This window comes from Pleurodeles waltl, chromosome 9, assembly GCF_031143425.1.
Source record: "Pleurodeles waltl isolate 20211129_DDA chromosome 9, aPleWal1.hap1.20221129, whole genome shotgun sequence".
In the NCBI taxonomy this organism is placed as follows: Eukaryota; Metazoa; Chordata; class Amphibia; order Caudata; family Salamandridae; genus Pleurodeles; species Pleurodeles waltl.
Window position 1 is genome coordinate 1,153,342,972 of NC_090448.1, and position 21,766 is coordinate 1,153,364,737.

The 21,766-nt window shown below is 45.2% G+C and overlaps 1 protein-coding gene across 3 annotated transcripts in view; it reads left to right on the forward strand.

The window, feature by feature from the left end:
- Window positions 1-21,766, forward strand: part of FMN1 (formin 1) — a 453,758-nt gene that overhangs the window by 385,581 nt on the left and 46,411 nt on the right. For all 3 annotated transcript variants that reach the window (XM_069208999.1, XM_069208997.1, XM_069208998.1), the window contains 5 exons: window positions 305-364; window positions 1,785-1,905; window positions 4,203-4,295; window positions 12,584-12,635; window positions 20,082-20,231. In XM_069208999.1, the coding sequence (XP_069065100.1) occupies window positions 305-364; window positions 1,785-1,905; window positions 4,203-4,295; window positions 12,584-12,635; window positions 20,082-20,231 (476 nt within the window). The remainder of the gene's footprint in view (window positions 1-304; window positions 365-1,784; window positions 1,906-4,202; window positions 4,296-12,583; window positions 12,636-20,081; window positions 20,232-21,766) is intronic.

The window sequence follows — 21,766 nt, forward strand, 5'->3', positions numbered from 1 at the left end:
TGCACAGAACCATGTGTGGCACTTTATGTTCGGAAACTTCATCTGTTTAGGCTTATACGTTTTCATCCGAATGAGATAAAAATTTATTTTTGGTGAAATCTGCCAATGATGGAGCCGATGGATTTTTTTGGTAATTGTGTCATATCCATAACTGTGCAGGAACAATCCTCTGTGGCAGAATCGAATAATTCCAGTGACCATGGATATAATATACTGTGCTTTGTGTTTACATTGCCTCTTTTGTTTAAAGTTTACATTCGTGTCTCTTGATCGACACTCACAACTTCTTCTTTTCCTTCTGTAGGATAACCGCATAAGCCTCGTGGATTATGTGGTGAAGTACTACCTGAGACACTTTGACGAGGTCAGTATCACAAGAAGACAGAATTAAAGGCATTGGGTCAGAAAGCAATGTTTGAAATATGAAATAGGGAAATAAAGACAGATGTTAAATACCCACATGGGTGTCTGCATCATCCAATAATCTTATAACAGAAACAAAATTCAGAGAGAACGGTGTCTGCTTTTGCATGCCTGCAGCGGGGGGTGGCTGCAAAGACTGTTCATTCATGTACCTGAACAGCAATTTTAATGATCTCATGGCAGATCTCTATATATCACCTCTTTTCTCATCAAATGATCCAGCAGGCCCATACTGTTCCATTGCTGGTTTCCCAATGTAGCTTAAACCTGACCTATGGTCTCCTGTGTGGGTTACCCTTGTATCCTGTAGATGTTTCAGGCTGGCTCCTGATCCCAACATACTCCTCCTTTCTATGCATTTACCAGTGTACTTTGATCCTAGTCTGCGCTCCTCTGCTTTCCATGTCCGTGTATGCAGTCCTTCGATCACATGTCTTTTTTCTTGGAGTAGCACCTAGAGGCAGTTTTTATAGTACTGTGTGCTATATCAGTGTTCCTACTCACACACAAATTGTAAAATTCTGCTTATGCAGCCCTGTAGTTCCTTACCTCTCTCCTAGCTTCAGGTTTTGGAAGTCTTGTTACTGACTGCTCACCTGGCCTGCATTATATATAGTATTGCTCGTTCTTTGCAAACCCCCTGGTGTCTTATACCTTGCTGTCCAGCCTGGGTTATAAAGGCCACCAGTCAGTATGTCTGTCCCTGACCTATTACCTTCTGCTGCCCTTACCCTGGTATAGAGAGTATTTCTCATTGTTACCTAACATGACCTGTTGCCATCCAGTCCTGTGTTACACAGAACACTGCTAAGACCTGTGATGTACAGCTTGTGTGTCTGCCTCAAGTTTTTCAGGCATTTCCCACAATTTCTGACATGCTACCTTCCTGCTGCCTGGGCTATGCAGGGCACCCTCATCCTCTCCTGCTCTGATGTGATGGACACTGCTGTTCTGTCCTGAGTCACACAGAACACCACTCTCCCTGTCAATCACTGACGTGTCATCTACTGCTTCCCTCTCATGGGAAAGAAGCCTTGCCCACCCACTTCAACACTGCCATGCAAAAATACTGCACAACAGACCTGGTACTCTTTGCTCTGCTAATGTGGTGTTGCTGCGATTTGTGGCTTGCGATGCCCAAGTTTAACCTCCAGGAGTTCTGTGCAGCAGATGGCAACTGGCTTCCTCTGAACTGTTATGTCAGGCCCACTAACCATGGCAAAAGCCTGTTTCATAATGTCTGACCATACCCTGCTGGAGTTTAATATCGCCCCTTGAAGTTATACTGTTTGTCAGGAAATCTGAATATTTTTCTTTACATCTCACAGCATTCTTTTTGTAACCAATCTTTCATTTGCCAGGATGCTGGAACAGATCAGAGTGTGTTTCCCCTTCCAGAACCCCAAGATTTCTTCATGGCCTCTCAGTTCAAATTCGAAGACCTTTTGAAAGAATTAAGGAAACTTAAGAAAGATCTTCAAGGTAAAGCAAAATGTTGCATTAATTTATTTAAGGAAGTAACAGATAACCCTTACAAGCAGTCGCCTTATAGTAACATTTTACAAAAATGAGAAATTTTGTCACATTAAATGAAATGTGGGGCCCGGGACCAGAGCTCTGCAAAATTTCTGAACTTTTAATTTTGCCAGCTTTATAAAGTGTTTTTTTTTTTTTTTTAAGTTTTCAAAAACCTTTTTGTTGTTGTTGCAAAAAGCATCTAAAAATTCATGGGAAATGAAGCAGGTTTGGCCGGTGAAATAAACCTGAAAAAAAACTTTGTGTAGAGTTCCTAAATTAAAGAAAATTATGTTACAGGAAAAATCCGAAGCACCAGTCTTGAATTGCATGATAAAAAACCTAAGTGAAAGTGATGGATTGAAGCAGGAATCATCCTGATAGTGAAGCATGGGCTGAAAGAACCATGCACTTACCTGAAGGAATAAGGCAGTTCCTTCGGGGTATATGCACCAGAATAATATCTGTAGAAGAAGTCGACTTTAGAATTAGCAACCGGCCACAACAGGGATAACAGAGGACATCAGATGTAGTGTCTCTACCACAACATCCATACACCAGCTGGTCCACTGAATGCCAAATGAAGTCTTGTGTCCTTTGAGTTAAATCACCAGAATTGAGACGCCCCAGAGGGTGGTTGATAGGTTTCACATGCGAGGGTATGTTTGACTGTATTTATTGTGGACACAGCGCCTAACGGCAGCCTAGTCACATAAAAACCAGAAGATAAGTGTTGGCAGCATGTTGTTACACTGTGTATGCACAAGGATGCTGCAACATTTCAGGAAGTATACATCTGAATAATTCCCTAGAAATTTGAAGGCGGGGTGCCACGAGGAGGGTAGTTTGATTGGTGTTTAAAACATAAGAGCCTTAAAGGCAGAGAGTCTTTTATCCAATGCACTATTTGTTAAGAAATATATAGTGTAAATTTGATATTCTGAAACATAATACAGAGAAGTCTTAAAATACAATAGAATGTATGGTCAGTGGTATCTGATTATCAGACAAAGTGAATTCAATTAATTAAGGTTCTTCAGCCTTAGGAGTTAACGGACACATGTTTGGCCCCATTTGCCCGTCTGCCTGGGGCTTTCTCAGGGCTTTGTAAAAATGTGTGTGGTGGTTAAAATGAAGAATTGGTAAAAAACAGGTTATTTATTCCTGATGCGATCTGGTTGTGTACTGGCAGCGGCTAGTAGATTGTAGTGGAGAGCGCCCCATTATTTGAGCTATAGGCGAAATATCCTTCCGTAATTAAATTCATTTTGTTCATAGACTCACAAGGCTTTTTGACGTTTTAAAATTGATTAACCTTTTTGGGTTACAGGCCTACAATGGCAGGAACCCATCACACCCATAATTGACCTTCATGAATAGTAAAATAAGCAGTGTTAGGACGTTACCAGGTTCCTAAACCTTCCGACAAAGCCACACGTTAGTTCTATTTGAGTTGGGTGAGGGCAGGCAGCGGGAGCTCATTTTTTTTTGAGAATCCATTGTAGGCTTCATTTTCTACGTGGTTGGAAATAACAATTAGGGCCTCATTATGAGTTCAGCAGACGGGAAGAGCCGTCTGCCAAACTTCAGATGGGGAGGTTGCCGCCATGCTGACTACCTCACCCCCAGGCCCATTGCAACTTTCCTGCTGGGCTGACTGGGGAAAACCAAGGTTTCCGCCCGTCAGCCCAGCGGGAAAGTGGCGGCAGCATTGTCCCTTAATCAAGCTGGAGGCAGTGCTGTCGCCGCAGGAGGCTGCAGCACCCTCGCAATGCTCAGTGTCTGCACAGGAGGCATGTGCCTGGGCAGTGCAGGGGGCCCCCTGTGGCCCCCTGAACCTGTTCTCCGCCAGACTTTTCATGGCGGTGATACCACCACGAAAAGGCTGGCGGAGAACCAGGTTGTAAACAGCAGGGCGGCGCTGCATGCAATCCCGACCTGGCTGATTCCGACCTCCGCCATCGTCAGCCCGTCTCGATCACTGATGATGGCGGTACCCTGGCGGTCTGACCGCCAGGGTCATAAACAGGCCCTTAAATTAGAAAATCTAAGAGCCTGATTTAGGAGGTCCCCGTGAAGAGTTGGGTGGGTGTGTGTGTGTGTTGTGTGTGATTCTGCAATGGAGGATGTGACGAGAGGAGGTTAGGACCACCATACAGGTGCCTCTTCTGGTTACACTACCTTCGAATGGCTCAGTATCCACTGTACATTGTAACCTATATCCTACTGTGTGCAAAAAAGTAACTGCAAACTTATCTTTACAGCTTGTGAGAAGCAAGTCGTTGTTGTGTGTCAACAGTCTCCAGAGGAGTTCTTGCAGCCTTTTAAAGACAAAATGGAAGCATTTGTTATAAAAGGTAAGTCAAGTGCACTTTACGGGGAGCCTCCCAACAAAAATACAAATTGTCTTACCCCCCTCTTTTTTCTTATCAGGATTTTTTTTTTTGATTTTTGGAAGGGAAAGAAGTCTATAAAAGTGTAAGAAATAAGCAATTAAAGCCACCCTAGTTACATGAAGTAGTGGAAAACAAAAGCAAAAAGACATAAAACAGGAAATAAAGTATCATTAGAGTCCTGGGTGAACACATCACATTGTGTTTGGGTCATACATCATGTTATCTCATTATTGTAACAGGGAAGCCTACCGCCTGTAGTTCTATAATGTTCTCTGCATCTTCCCTTTATAGAAAGATGTATAGATATTCCAATTCATTCTTAAAGTCTATAAATGACTAAAATAGAGTTAAAATATGAATATGAAGAACATATTTTAAACAAGAGTATAAAATTCTTGAAGGGTGGATTTTACTGCTAAGAGTCTGACAGACAAGTAAGTCTTAGTCGATCCTGGTGAGAATAAATGTAAACACTGCCTGTTTTCAGAATATCATGGGATATAATTAGGGGCTTGATTATGTCTTAGGGCTCACAGAGATTACTTTTTGCCTAAATATCCATCTTTCTGAACATTTTAGTTGCTTGTGAAAGGGAATTTCCCTTCTAAGTTGGTTGTTTATCATGGCTATATTGTGCTATGGTGTACTTTCAGGACCATATTCTGTTGTCTGCCGTCGTGGTGGCCCTTCTGGTACACAAATGTGCGCTTTTGCAGATACCACAATCAGTGTCTTTAAGCAATGCGCTCAAGAGATACTGTGATAACTCAACATGAGTTACTGCTGTTTCAGGCTGGCAATATGATGGTAGATTCGTTTGACTCTGACCGCTGTCGGTGATTGTTCCATGTAAATACATTGAATGAGCTAGGTGATCTCATCCTGGCACTGGTGAGGTGCAACTTTCTGGGTTTAATGCACCACCATCGAACAATACACTGCACCAAATAAAGAGATGCTGAGAAATCCGGTGACTGGCAGAGCACTTTCCTCTCTGCGTTGTTATTATTTGAAGACAGGACAACATTTCCTGAGGAAGGGAGGTTGTAAAAAAATATATATGCACAATGATGCAAAAGTAATACATAAAGTTGTTTATCAAAGGAACAGGGTTTAGAAAAACATGTCACCAAAGGCAATAATAGTTGGAAAAGATCCAGTGTAAAGCACAAGAGTATGTATGTCGAAAAAAGTAGAGTAATAGGCAAGACTAAGTAGCTGAATATTTTTATTTCCGCCTGCACTTGATCTTCCTCTCCTATAGACTCTCATCACATTCTAAAGAGCCGGAAAAGACAATGGAGCTTGTTCATTCTGAGTGTCCAAAGGACAGATCTGGTTTGAAACATTTCTGAACTCTTTTAAAGATCTGGATGTGTCTGAACCTGCTTATAACTTTTAAAATACCTCTGGGTTGAGTGGCCACTGCAGAGATTGGGATGTAACCCACATGTCACAGGTACAAATCCTGGAAGAGCTGACTCAGCTGTTCTTTCTTCTGATTTAAATGAAACGAGTGTGGTTGAGTTTAGCAATAAAAGCCCTAGTTACTTAAGCATCAGGAGATTCTCCTGTTTATGGTGGACAGTAGGTAAATGGCCTGTTTTATCAGTGGCACTGGGTAACTATAGAAGTGGTGGCCTGTGAATTGCCTTTACAGTTTGCAATTTAAAATTGTGCATTTTGCTACACATTTTCCAGGCAAATTGAGGAAAAGTTATAATCTATATAGTTAGTGACGAAGGGGCCCTTTTGAGATACTTCAGTATTTTCATGGTATGCCATTCAGTTCTAACCCTCCCCAGGTAGGGCATCTTGGAAGGCGTTATCCTCCAAGAGAAGGTTGGAAAAATGTTCTGCAAGTGGTGTATTTTTCTTTACGATTCACTTCATAAATACTAAAGCCATCCATGAGGCTTAAAGAATAATTTTACTGTTCAGTTTGACAAGGTCCTTTTATTGCTATAAGTATCTGATAGAGGCTTCTAGTTGCAGATTCTTTACCTTAGATTTTCCCCAGGCGTCAGTCTGCATCTGGAGATTTTTCTTGAGCAGTACCAATGCACGCCGTCAGGTGGTGTCGGTCAACTCCACGTCTTTTGTCGGGTTTCCTGGATATGATGCCGCGGGGCCTATAAATGCACCACCCCGGTGCGCTGAGGTCAGTTCTTTTCTTTCCACGCCAGCCTATGCACTGATCTGAAGAAGCTACCCCTACAGTCGCTTTTTGACTGAATTTTTCAACTTTTGTTGAAGATTTTTTGTCATTCTGGTGCATTTAGATGTTGTCACGGAAGACCGGATTCAAGCTTTGCGACTTCTGCCACCAGATGAGGTCCGTGACAGATCCACACCTCATGTCTCTGGTGTTTGGATGCGACCACGACCCGAAGTCGTGCTCCACGTGCCAGGCCATGAACCCGAAGGCTTTGGGAGAGTGGTCCCTAAAGCTACTTGCGGCCTGGCGCTCGGCTCCGCATCGCATTCAGTCGAGAGGAAGGTCCCGAGACCGCTCGCAGAGCCCACTTCGTCATCCCACTCTAGGTCCTCTGGATGTTCAGGTAAGCAGAAGAAGAAGTTGAAGAAGAGCAAGTGTTCTTCTACTTTACCCTGTCGGTCAGATGATGTGACACTGAGAAAGGATTGTCATCGCTCTAGGCCTCTGTCCTCCGCCTCGGCTCTAGAGGGCACCCAAGGATCCGTTTCCGGATCAGAGGTGGCGTCGGTTGTGCCACTGCAACCTTTCCGTGACAACGGTTCAGATGTCAACGATGCCTGGGTCTGCAGTCGCTGTCACTCCCATACTGATTGCCAACTCCGACACGGAACCAGACTGGCGTCGCTTGATGCCAATTCTTACTTTGACGGCGACCTTGCTCCCTAGGTCGGATCCTGACCCTTATTCTTATGGGTACTGTATAGTTGGAGTATGGAGGGGTTGCTGGACCCTTTAGAATAACCAGCGTGATGACCCCACGGACTGAGCTCAGGACCTGGGAGTAGCCAGTGGTCTGGACACTTCCCCTGATGCTGGCATGCTTTCTTCCCCTACCAAGGCTATGGAGGAGGGAGCTTCTTATACACTGGTGGTGAGGAGAGCAACCGAGGTCCTTGGCCTCGAGCTGCCTTCAGTGGCCATCAGGGCTAACCTCCTGACTGAGGTACTTCAGCCTGGGGTGTCCTCTTCAGAACCCTTTGTGCCCTTTATTGAGGCCCTCACTGATGTTCTCCTGGGCACTTCATCCAAACCCAGCACAGGGGCTCCCATTAATAGAACAATCGTCCGCAGCTATAGGCCAGTGCCTAATGACCCACTGTTCCTGACACAGCACGCCACTCCTGAGAGCTTGGTTACCCAGGCCTCTACATCCTCAGGCGCATTCCCTTCCGCACCTCCAAATAGGGAATCCAAAAGACTACATCAACTTGGGAAGAGGATGTTTTCTTCCTCCTGTCTGGCATTGCAGACCGTGAACACTGCATGCCTTTTGGGCCGTTACTCCCATACTTTATGGAACACAGTTGTGCAGGTGCTGCCACAGGTCTAGTAGGAAGCCCTGGACATTCTTTCCCAAGCTATTGCTGACGGGATAGATGCAGCAAAGTTTACAATACAATGTGGGCTGGATATGACCGACTCACTAGGTAGAATGGTTGCATTGACAGTGGCAAAGAGGCGCCACGCTTGGTTGAGGACATCTAGCTTTTCGGGGGATATCCAGGCCTCACTTATGGACATGTCCTGCGAAAGCACCCATCTCTTCGGAGACAAGGAAAACTCGACACTCGAGCGCTTTAAGGAGTCCTGGGCTATGGCCCTGTCCTTGGGCCTCACAGCTGCTCCTCACCCCCCCTCAGTCTGTTTTTAGCCCCTTAAGTGGCTACAGAAGGGGTGCCCAAGCATGTTCTTTTCCCTCCAGCCACATGCCGCGCATGCTGGCCAGCCTCTGCATGGCCGGGGATGTGGGATCCAACGTCCCTGTGGATCAGGGAGCTATCGGTCTGCCCAGTCCAACCCCACTGCAGCCTCCAAAACTTCCTAGTCTGACGCTTCCCCATCAGGGACCAATCGGAGCCAGGATTTGCCATCACCTGCCCCACTGGCAATCCATCACATCAGAGAGGTGAGCTTTGCGGATAGTCCAAAGGGGCTACTCCCTCCCCTTCAAGACTACTCCTCCATCCACTTCCCCATCCTGCATTCGGATGATCACCTGGCACTTCTCCGCGGGGAGGTTACAGCTCTCTTGGCCAATGGAGCCATAGAGAGGATCCCTGTGCCAGAAGCAGGTTGTGGCTGCTACTCCTGCTACTTCTGGCGCCCAAAAAGGACAAGGGCCTCTACCCTATCCTAGACCTCTGGGCCCGCAATCTCTTTCCCAGGAAGGAAAAGTTCAAAATACTCACTCTTGCTCGAGGCCTATGTGCCCTGGACCCAGGAGACTGGATGGTAGCATTGGACTTGCAGGATGCATATTTCCATATTCCCGTCCTGCTTGCTGGCCACAAGCATTTTTATTTTATTGTGCTCCCTTTTGGCCTTACCAGCACCCCTCGGGTGCTCACCAAAGTGATGGCAGTGGTCGTAGCTCATCTGCGCAGGTCAGGGATTTCAGTCTTCCCCTACCTTCATCTGAGCTGTTCTGTACACAGTGCAGTTTTGGGCTTACCCTACCGAGAGGCAAGTACAGGATGCTCAGGCTATGATACCGATGTTTCAGCCTCAGTGTGGATGATCATCTCTTTGTGGGTTATGTTGGTGCGAAGAAAGGTTGTGCAATAGAGAAGAGGATCATCTCGAGATGGGTAGTTCTCTGCATTAAAATGTGCTACACATTGGCTAAGAAGCAACCCCTGGAGGGTCTGCGTGCTCACTCCACCAGAGCAACAGCTGCAATTGCTGCATTAGCACGTAGAGTTCTAGTCCTGGACATCTGCCAGGCAGCATCGTGGGTGTCCTTGCACACGTTGACCAAACACTATTGCTCGGACAGTCTGGTCCGAAGGGACGGGAACTTTGTACCCTCAGTCCTGCAGGACTTCCTTGTATGGTCTTGGTTCACAAACCCTCCTCTGGGGATGGTGTTACTTGGGTATCTAAGGTAAGGAATCTGAAACTGGAAGTCTGTCAGATGAACAGGTTTACCTTTGGTAACAAATTATCTGGTAGAAACGTATTCTAGTTCCAGAATAATTACCAACCTACCCATTTCTCCTCCCTGTGAACTGATTTCTAGGGACTTCCCTTTCAGGGTCCTAGTTCTGATGCACCAGGATCAGGGGTCATCAGGGCTCTGCGCTTCTGATGTGGAAAGTCGTAAAAAGAAACTGGTGTCGTCGGGTTGGTGCTTTCATAGCACCCACGTCATATCCGACAAACCTGACAATGGACAAGGAGTCAACTGACACCACCTGACGGCACGCAGGGGTACTGCTCGAGAACAATCTCCAGATCCAGACTGACGCCTGGGGGAAATTCTTACGTAAGGAATCTGCAACTAGAATATGTTTCTGCCAGATAATTTGTTACCAAAGGTAAGTAACTTGTTCATATAGCACCTTCCTTTCTTCTGCCTCCCCCTTCTTCTCATTTTCCACACTTTACCCTTAGTTAGTTCCCCCTTAAATATCGACTAAATGTGTTTTGGAAAAAGTATTATTTTTCAAAGAACATCAGTTTGTCGGTTACTGAATGAGCATTCGTTGCACACAAATATTTGTCCTTTTTGTTATGTTAATTAATTTCCCTCAAATGTTATCTTGCTATTTTCTAAAATCAGACTTTTTGCCCTCAGATGCAACCTTTTCATTTGAAGTAAGTGAGATCATTTTAACCCCAAGCACAAATTTCAGTTTCACATGATTATGTATCATCTCCCTATGCATAGACTACCTAGCCAGTGGCATGGATGACCACATTAAGTCAGAGGTGCCTGCTGTACAACAGGAGTCACCCGATGACCGGGTATTCACATAATGCCAGAGGAACCTGCCTTAAGCCAAGTTCATAGATCAGTTTTTCTCCACCTTTCGACTTCTGTGGACCCCCGCTTTATCATTACTGGAACCTGGGAACCCCCATTGAAGTATTATTGGAATCCCCCCCAACCCCTTGCCCGGCCGCCCAAAAGCGTTACTTGAAGCCAGGGACCCCGGGCCTAAACATTGTCTATGATTTGAAATGCAAAACAATACACTAAAAATACAGAAACTAGCATTCATCAAACATATGCACAACTTGTAACCCATTGTATTTCATTTGCAAACAAATATAAATAAAAAAATAGATTTTACTAGGAAGGTTGGTGCTTTTCTAAATTAAACTGAAGCGACACATTATCCATACTATATTCTGTTTGACGCACCTGCGCTGCTCCTACAAATCAATCTGAGGATACCATTTTAATTTTTAGTCTCTTATTTCAAATTCCTTGACGTTTACAGTACGTTTTAAAATTTTCAGTTGTACGCTTTCTTAATCTGTTAATATTATTTCATTCTCTAAGCAGACGGACCCCCTGGAGAGGCTTCACGGACCCCCAGGGGTCCCCAGACCACAGGTTGGGAACCATTGGCATAGATCATAAATTGAATAAACCAACAACCTCAATTCACCATATATCTTCTGTCTTCAAAGGAGAGAGGATAGGTCTCTGCCAAGCACCGTATTTCTCAGCATCTCTTTATTCACCATATGGGAGTGGTAAGCACTAGATCCTGGGGTTGACTACCAAAATGATAGTGTACCCAGCAAATGTCAAGGATGCACACAAGAAACCAGTAGTTACAAAAAACAGGATTGCCACCATAAGCCAGGGTGGCTCACCAAATGCCAGGGATGGGCACATTTTACCAAGAATGCTAGAGATGTCCCCAGCATATACAGAGACTTGAACATTTGTGCAAATACACACAGTTGTTTGCCTCTTGTTAGTTCCTCATTCTTTCTCACTTCCTTGCCACTCATTGGTATTGGTACAAACGTACTCATATGATGGCTTGTGCAGGGACAAGCCTGTCCTTGTAGTGAGGTGCTTATTGCCTCCTTGAGATTTATATTGGAAAACTGCATAGTGTTATCTCATGCTGTCGCGTGGGCTCTCATTATCCTAATGAGGCTGCTGGATTAGGGCGGCAACATCACCTGAATTGTACGGAACTGAGTCGAATCCCACACCATGTGACAACTGTCGGCCAAATCCGTTTCCGGCCAACTAGCAGCACCTCATCACTGTCCGAGTACAGGGATGATTGTGGCAACCGGGTGCATGAAAAGAATGACTTCTCAGAGAAATCGTGGTGTATCAGATCTCATCCTTTTCTCTCAGTTACATTAGTCTCACACATGCTAAGACAGACCGAAGCAGATAATGGTTCAATAAGATGTATTGAAAGCAATTGCGTCTTAGATAAAATGGCATGAATTGCAATAATTAGGATGATAAAAAAATGATAGAAGCAAAATGGTGACATGGCAAGTTAAACACACGAAAAGTCCCACCATACTGTCACTATGGGTAATATAAGTGGTTCCTACCTAAGCTATGTTAGAGCACAGTGTGATAAGCCCTAATCCCCTCTTTAGGTCCCCCCCCCCAGGAAGACATCATCCCCCATACCTGACAAAGTGAGAAGAATGTCTTGCTAAGAAACGCAATACTTTCCTAGGTAAAAGAACTAGATAAAGAAAATAAAACAGCACTACGAATGCAGCCAATGCTGAAATAATAAAATGAAGCAGAATTAAAATGTAACTGTGCTAAAGGACACAAGCGGCAGGCCTAGTTGCGAAAATAACGTGCCTAGAAGCAGCAATAAAATTGGCTACACAACAATGCAGCACACGGGCCCGTGCAGGGAGGATCATTTCAGGAGGAACTAAGTAGCTCAAGTGGTAGGGACACTTGAAGGTTGTTCTCAAGGCTTAGTGTTAAATTCCTCAACACCCTGAATACTGGCAATACTATAGACTTTAGAGAAGGCCATGTTCTCGGAGACACATATTGCACTTTTGAGTTTGTGGGGAACTTTAGAGCAATAATACTTGCATGCACTCTGTGTGTATATGTACCATGCATGCATGGTACCCTTGAGGATCCTACCAATAGGTAAGTGTGTACTTCATCACGGTGACACTGGATGAGTGTTTGACTGAAGAATACGTACAGCACCCACTGTAATTCAGATTTCTAATTGTTCATTGACAGATGCGTTTGCTTTTACTCAACATATGTATTTTTCCCTTGCAGCCAAAGAAGAACACAAGACGGAGGAACAATTTTTGGAGGCTACTGAGAGCAGGTATGGTTTATTTGAGTATTTCTGAGTTTTCATTTTTGAGGACTGGGTGCAGACCAGTGCAGGCCATGACGCGTACCATGCACTTGCAGAATCTTGCCACGGTTCTGTTCATATGGAGGATACTCTGGATTTCATCTGCATGCAAATGGAAATCATTGAGCCACATGAGGCAAGCATGCAGCTCAACAAAAATTCTCAACAAAACTCGGTGACTGGTGAGGGCCTGGGTGACACCACAGAATAGACCCTTTGTCATAGACGTATGTGGTAGCAGACCTTTTCTCGGATCCTACCTGTAAAAAATGATTTACATCATTGAAGCCCAAAGCATCGCCTCCCCGCAGCCTGGAGACAATCCATCCGGATCCCTTGGATGATTGTGCGAAATGCAGTAGATTGTCCCAATATTACCAAACTACTTCCGTCACCACCATCCAGAATCTTGTATTGTCCAGTTCTGCCGTCTGAACAGACTATGTACCTCGTTTAGGGGCAAAATTCAACCTAGAACTAATAGAAATAGATGAATCCCTCTTCCCCCCCAAAAAAAAGCAAGAATGATAGGCTGACTGTGTGCTTTAAACATATCTATACCCCCCTCTGTGGGTGAAGAAGACCCAGGAATTGCCATAAACCATGAAGACTTTGAAAGTTGCCTTGATTGTAGTGGGATGGGCAGGAAAACTTGTGAAGGAAACACCGGGGGGATTTCGATGGAAGAGTAGGGAGGTGGTTGGGATCGGTGGGAGTAAGCCTGGGATGCTACTGGTATTTGTAGGTACTTCAGATTCTGACATGCCTTAAGCAGTTACCATTATAAAGGATATCCACTTGATGGCATCGTCACAGCGGCAGGGTCATAATGCAACAACTGACAGATGGGAGGGTCTCTTAGATGTGTAGTAGTCAGCTGTGCCATATGCACGGTCATCTGTTGCTCCCACTATGATTTGCTACTGGTAAGTGGGGTGAAGCCATATCGCACCCCTAGAAAGTGGCCAGACAGGCTTACCTGAAACGTATGTTGTTTAAAATCCTGCACACTAGATTGCTCTCCATGAGTTGATGATCCCACATTATTTAATGTCACAGGAAAGTGGGAAATTTTACCAACACGCTCTGGAGATGTAGTAAGGTTCACGTGTTTTGAAATGCGGTATGCGTGAATTTAATGTCTATATTAGAAAAAAATTGTGTTGACACGTATGGTGATGCTGTGCATCTGAAGCAAGCTTGTTTAACAAAATGCCAGTTCACTTTGTATGCCTTAAGGCCACTGTTAGCCACAGATATAAATAGCTCATGCATGGCGCATCTCTGGACCTCGGCACTCTGAGAAGGGTGATGGACTGGTGGGTGTCTGCTGAACCATCTGTGTGCAAAGCACGGGGCTGCCCAGATAATGTTGGAAAGCATCGTCCTCTTGGAGAGATGCCTGAGTGGGTATTAGTGATATTGTATACTCCTGCAGACCACCTTCGAGATATCTGGGGAAATCACTGTTGACTATTACTCCCTTATGAGTGCTGCATTGGTTTTGACTTCTGAAATTCTCCTTTATATTTCAATTACCTGAAATGTTATCAGTGACTAAGGGATTGGCTCTTTTGTTTCTGAAGTTATTGCTTCTATGGCAAAAGAAACATAATAAAACAATACCAACCCCAGAGCCAGATGCATGGTAAACTAAAAAGCAGCCTTTGAGCAATAACCTCACTTGGTTTCTGCGTAACTCTGACGATAAAAGCATCAAATGAGAGTCCCCTGTTGCAAGGATAGAGGTTACTACAAGCATTCTCTTTGGTTCTAGACAGGTACTGGGGGTAAGAGCATGTCCACAGTACTGGTCATAATATTAGAAATGACATCAGATAATTGTGACATACGATCCTGTAGTCTGCTCACAATGATGGGCGTAGTTGCCTCCATCTGGTTTGCTAGTCTCTTGCCCATTGTGGAAATGTATTTATGCTTCTTATACAAGGCGTTGGAAATATGCTTGATATGTGTCCCTGATTGCCTCCTTGGAAATCCTGACGAGTCTGTATATTTAGGGGATGCTTCAGGGTGGTGTTGAACCCTCCAGCGCTCCATGTTTTAATATAGTCGTCAGCTTGGCTTCTTCGGGAGGGAACACCGTCTGTGATAAGAACTGCCCAGGACTGGAGTTATCTAGTCCCAGAGAATTGTAGAGAAAGGTTCTACTGATTTCCTATTTACGAAAAACTGTTCAACTTTATGATAAAGCACTGTTAATCACAATTTTTTTGGAACTTCTGGATTCAGTGCCTAGGCCCAAATGCTGCCTTTTGTGGTTTCTTAACAGAAGAATCGAAAAGTTCTAGGGCTGCATGGCTATCTTATTGGGACAAACAGCAGAAATAGCTGGATATGTTTATAAACACACTTTGCAGTTACAAGGCATTGTTTCTGGGAATTGACACGCTTTTGTTTACCTAATAACACAACATTTTAGGGCTGGTTACACATGCTCATGCCTCATAATGTGATGAAAACAATGTAGAAATATTTCAAAATCCTGCCAGCTAGGTAATGCCACAAGAAAGAAGGTATGGTATGTCCTGGATTGTAGCAGCCGGCCATTAGTATACAAGATTCATACAGAAACATGGTCTCAGGCCACAAAAATGCTCTAATTTGTGAGTGGGACTGAAACAGTATCTTGTGGCTATGAATGCCGCCCAGAGGTGCCATTGTGCTGTGCCCAGAAGCCCATGGCAGGACAGCTCTGGTTACAGTGTTCTCATGCTTGGCGCTACCAGAGGATCCTTCTCTCCTCTGGCATGATGATTGTGATTGGTTGACATTGCTGGAATATTTGGTATATCGTCTTCCTGGTCGGACCAGACTGGCTGCTCTGGCATTTCCCTGAAATGTGTCACGGTCTAGACGACAACCAGAGAGCAGCGGTTCTTATTGAAAGGTCAGTGAGGGATGGCGGCAGAGGGCCAAGTCTTCAAGCATGCTATGAACCTAACCTCATCCATAAATGGTTATGGTGTTTACTTGACTCTGACCTTTAATGTCTCCAAAAAGAGCTGTTGTTTAAGAGCCTCACAACACACTCTGACCCACCTCTTTTGCCTCAGTATGCAATCTGCCAAAACGCTTTCCTTATTCATGGGACGGGCGATTTTGGACATTTCCAAACATATAAGGTGTTTTGAATGAGGCCACACTGAATTCGTGTGTGGTGCCCGCAGATCATCCCCCCTCTCAAAGGCCAAGCACCAGGGTAATGTGCATGTGTCAGACCCTTAAAGTCTATGGTAGTAAGAGAATATTGGACAAATCACTAACTACAAAGTTAAAGAAAGCTTTCAGTTTTAGCATTTTGAGGCATAAAGTGGGGCATCTCTTGGTACTCCGAGGATCTTTCTTAAAAGTGCAATTTGTATTCTTTCAAATATCTGTATGTGGGCATGGCCACAGATATTCTTGTCTTCAAAAATAGCCTCGCAAGAGCTTCAGAAAGCCGGGTTACTTGCTGATCTAGAAAACAGACCGCATTTGAAACTTGAGCCAAGCAGACTGCAAAGACATTCTTTCTACCAAACATATTGATTGTCCAAAAGTTTTTTTTTTTTTTTTTACTTCTCAAGAACACCGAAAGACCCAAAGGGTCTCTTCCCCCAGAAATCCCAGGGTACAATAACACAAGGATCTTAGTAAATTGTCACTGCTTAATAGTGTTAGTTAATCGACCCCCAGGGATTATTATATCCAAACAGCAGCTCAGGCCTAGCCTCATTCTTCAACGAGCCTTGAGAAAGCCTCAGGAGGCGAAACACACGTTGGCAGTCTAAAAGATTATGCATCTGAATAAATGCATGCATGAGGTGTTTTTTTTTTGGGGGGGGGGGTTTCCAAAAAGGAGAAAATGTACTCACTAGGCTTTATGATTTACATGACTATAAGCACAATGGAGCTTCTCTTAAATTAACGTAGGGAATTAAGCATGCACATTGTAACTCTTGATGATCTAGGAAGATGCTGAGTTCTTTGCAGCTTTTAAATAGTAGCTGGTGTTTCACAGGAAGATGAATGGTAAGATATTGGAGTGATTTGGGGGGGATCTGGCCAGATTTGCAGGATAGAGAATGTATTCTGCCAGTTACCATTGTCCAGAGCAGGCGGCAACACCCACTACCTTAGCTCAAGATAAGGACGGTCCCTTCTGGAAGCCGCTCTATTGGGTATCACTTCTCCATATGCGAAAAACAAATATGGTATTCTCAAGTAGGAGCTGCTCAAGGGTTGGGGAAGTGGGAGACCTAGAAAATCTTCTGGAGAAGGTGCAAGTACACGCTCCCCAAGTTATTGGTAAATCAATGGGCTGAAAGGTCCAAATACTCTTCTGTCCCTTTCATTGCTTTTCCCCATTTGGGATTGTACAATTTCGTGTTTGATGCTCAGTGTGAAGCCCCAGATTTGAAATATGTTGGTACCCAAGGGGCGAAGAGAGCTGGCGGTAAAAAAAAGTGAGGACTGTATACATTAGGGATAAACGGGGAGGAAAAAGCTTATTTAAATTAAAAAATCGACATAGAAGCCCACAAACTACTGAGAGCTTTGTTCCTGGTGGGCCATGCCTCGAAATGCTAGAATCTTAAAACAGTAGACTAACCATCGAAGACATTGCTTGGCTCTAGTAAGCAAAGGAGGTGAACGTAAATAGAAGACTCTTTACTGGAAGGAGCCACGCAAGGTGGTGGCAGGCAAGCAAGGCAAATCTAACTTAAAGAATATAGAATTATACTAGAGAAGAGGTAGAATATAGAATGCATAATTAGTAATGCGCAGTGGAGTAAGTACTATTTACATAAGAATTAAGAGGAGATACGGTTAACTTATGTCACACAGGTGATACATTCCTCTTACCTGAGCACTGCCAGTATCAGGGACATGACACATAGACTGCTCGATAGCGGTCTGGATCTTCCCAGGAGACTTCTCGAGCATTTACCCATGTGAGTAAACAAAATGTGCCGCTCTTTATGCTTGCATTATATAGAGGTGGGAACAGATTGTATTTGGAAGTTATACATGGCCCTCGAGGTAATGGTTTTTAGTCCATTATGTGAAGTCATTCTAAGTTATAATGTCAAAAGTTGATCTCGCCTGCTTTGTACAGCCACTGTTACCACTGGCAGCAGGAAACAAGCTCCCCTGCAAGCGAAAGGCCTTTGGGGGGTGTCAGGCTCCAAAACTAACTCGAAACCAGGTGTTTTTTCATTTACTGGTGCGAGAGATTTAACATGAATGTGATAACATGGCTCGATAAAGTTGCTGCCTGCAGCCCAAGAGCGCTGTTCGTATTCTCTTTCCATACCTAAGATACTGACATCTGCAATGTGTTCTTCCCAGTATCATGTTGCTTCCTGCGTCCAACTTCATTCCTTTTGCAAAATGCAAGCAGCATGACTGGCCTCACGATGGATGCATTTGCAGTGCGGGGCTTGGTCACAACTGTGAGACGTGCCCTGTGTGTTGCTAAGTGCAGCCTAAAGCCTTGCAGAAGAGGAACTCTAAATCTGTGAGTGCTAAATATAAGGGCAATGACTCCCTGTTCCCACTGACAGGCAGTTGTGGCTGTCCTTTCGTGCCACCTTAACCTTCTGCTGCAGAGAAGCACAAAAGCTCTGCCACTGATCCTCTTCCAGAACATGGAGGAATGTTTGGGGTGGCTCGTCAGTGTGATACAATGGCTGGCAGTACCTTCCTTGGACCCCAGACAGGTAGTCTCCTCTAAGGAGCCTCTGTTGAAGGTTTCATCTCTTTGAAGTGCTACTTCCAGGAATGCCACAACCACTGAAGTGGTTAAGGTTAGCTCCACCGTTGACACTGACACCCACATTGGCTCTGGCACCTTCCTTCTCGCCAGTGACTTCTAGCGCTCAAACCTCTCCTCCCGCTTCGTGTTTGACGCCCGGCACTACTTTAGGAGGTGGTGCAGAACGTGCTAGGAGACCCACCACAAAGCGTGGAAAAGTGATGTTTCGGGTAGAAACACTGCTTACCTGCTCAACAGTTTGTCCCATGCCTTATGAGACATTGCTGAAAGGCCACCAGCCACTTCTGTACTGCATGCTGAGGTTTTTTGAGCAGCTTGTGTCCCACCGTATACACTGGACACTACTCCACACACTATGGGCAAAAGTCTAAAGGAGCCCAAAGTTTTTCAGATCCTTTTAGGACCACATGTGTATGTCAGTTTGGTGAAGTTCAAGGAGAGCAAGAAATGGAACGCCTCTGCTTCCATTGCTTTCTGAATCTTTTCTTCAACAAAATAGAAGACTCAATGGGTATTAAATAGCCGACGTTTCAAGCAGAGATCACCCCAGAGGTGGCCATCCCTGAAAGTGCAGTGGCACAGGCCTGTGCGGCAGCGTTCAGACATACCTTCATCTTCTCAGAGTCTACAGAAACGAATCCACATTTATGTGAATTACTTCCACTAACACACTGCAGCGTTTGACAGGGTGGTGTATCGGACAGGCCTTTCTGGAGAATTGAAGGGGACTGATATTAGACTGGTGGGTGATCTAGTTAGTCACTTGAGACACTTGGAACTGCCAGCCATCCAGTTCTTGGACTGGATTTTCATCTGGCTCTTTCCATTGACATTTGGGGGTGATGGCTTCATGCAATTGATGCATTCAATGGGGCTGATTTTGCTTGGGTGACTCTGCAGCAGTATTTGGGTTTTTTTGGTAACCAGCCCTTTGTACTTCTGTTTGATGTGCTACTCAGGTCTGCTTCTTATCTGACTTGCTGTGAGGGAGTCTCAGAAAAAGGAATCTTCTGAAAGAAAGATCTTTTTGTCGGTCGAGTTAGTACCTTCTAAAAGGGTTTTTCTAAGGGATACTCATATCTTGATCCTGATTCATCCCATGACACCCCAACTGGTGTAGTACTGGTGGGTGCTGTTTCTAAAGTTAGACTCTGTCTTTACCTTCTACCCTCCATGTAGTGAGAAAAATGAGTCGGTATAAAGTTCATGCGTAAAGATTTACCATGTTACTGAGCGTGTGGTTACATCCGGTGACACCTGGCAGCTCTGGGACTGAAGTATTTCTAGCGCCACATTATCTCCACTCTGGGATTACATTTTCAAGATCCACTATCATTCCTGAGAATACGGTGAGTCAGCAAAGAGTTGAACCTACCAGTTTGTTCTTTACTGTACTTGTGTGTTTCTCAGCCCTCTCTTGTTCGGCCACAAGCTTAGGACCGATAACTTTGCGATGCATCTTTGAAGCACCTCTTGTTTTTGCAAGCTGCCCTGGAACGAGCAGGTTTGTAGAGTGCCACTACCCCTGGAATTAGGCTGTTCGTATAAGTTATTTCTTTCGAGGAGATTCAGAGCTACTATTTTATTGAAAGTGTGTAATGATGTATGTAATTTTATTTTCTCCCCTTCAGTTTTGCAGAAACCGTACGGTTCTTTGGGCTGAAGCCCAAGAGCGGTGAGAAGGAGATTGTCCCCAACCACGTCTTCATGATGTGGTACGAATTCTGCGGAGACTTCAAGAGCGTCTGGAAGAAGGAGAGCAAGAACATCTCTACAGAGAGGTAGGCCTCGCAGCTCAGCTTCTGGAGCTGTGCGCCCTCGTCCAAACTCCCTCTGTGCATAGACCTGATATCTGCCTGTTTCCTGCATGTCATTGTTTCAGTCTCTGCTTCGTATCAAACGATGAGAAAAGCAAAGTCACGCCCTAGGGGTGCTGGCTGGACTCAAGTGGGGACTACTGAGTCCTCTATAAAATAAAAAATCTCTTTGCCGTATTGTCAGACCCTGTTCGGGGGCGGGTCATGGTGCAAGTAGGGGCTACTGGACTCCAACCATAGAGGTTGGGATTATTTCCTCTTAGGTGTTGGGGCCAGCCTCCGATGGCTGTGCCAAGTGGGTAAAGTACAGCCCCTTCCGCCCTTGAGTCTCAGGGTTGCGAGGGTGAGCAGTCACAGGCTTCTCAGGGATATAGTGTGGAAGCGGTCGATCTCACAGCTCAGCAATCATCTGAATAAACTGAATGAATTTTCAAGAAAAAAAGTTTAATTACACAGTGGTACTCAGTACTACACGCTACTTCTAACCAAACAAGGCAAGTTAGTGCCCATTGGCTCTACTTTGACAGGTGCTGTGCCAGCCCTGCTCCATCTCTGTCCCTAGGCTCTCTTGCTGGTTCTGGGTGGGCTCTCTGCCCCCACCCCCCACCTCTATGGGTAAATGGGAGTAGAGTAAATCCACCATAAGTGCAGCCAGTCACTTTTAAACCCTAAGTCCACTCAGCCTCAAGTCTCTGACCGCTATACTGATGAATCGCTCGTCTCGGGGTCTTGTTCAGGCCATCCAGTGCTCTTGTGGGTTCACCTGCACGCTCTGAGGGGCAGCGGCACAGGACAGCGGTTCTGCATTACCCTCACTAGGGATGCTGAGCTGCGTTCAGTGGCACACCCGCTTACTGTTAGCCGGTGCTCGAAGCTGCACTCCTGTGATGGGGCTGTCTCACCTGAACCTGCTGGTAGGTACCATTCCCTGGGGTCTCAGTAGCTGACAGATGGGACCCACTCCGGGCCAGCTGGACCGCAGATGAAACCCCAAAAAGGGTCAATTGAACTTGCCAATTGAAGCCTCACACAGGCTTGTCCCAGATTTGGCAGTTCCACCCCACCTGGGCCAGTCACAAATTTAGCAGTTGCAGCCTCACACGTGCCGATGAGTATTCGGCAGATGCAGTCCCTCACAGGCCAGTCGACAACGTGCAGTCACAGCCCTGACTGGTTATTTGCAGCCACGTTGCTGCAGAATCGCGGTTTCTGCTTGGAGAGTATTGGAGGGTCCATGTGACATGCAGGTGCTCCCGGATCCCTCTCTATCAGTCTACTCCCTGGATCACCCCACAGCTACTGAGGCCCTGCAGCCCCTTTCTCTTTTCTGGACAGTCACTCCTCCTGCAGGTTATGTGGACTGTTAATGCAGAACAGATTGCTGTTCTGACCTTCTAAGTTTGGGGTGTCTGGGGCTGCATGTGTAAGAGTCAATCCAGTACATGCCAACACCTTTTTCGCCATTCAATGAATCTCTTATCCAAGAGAAGACTCCAGTC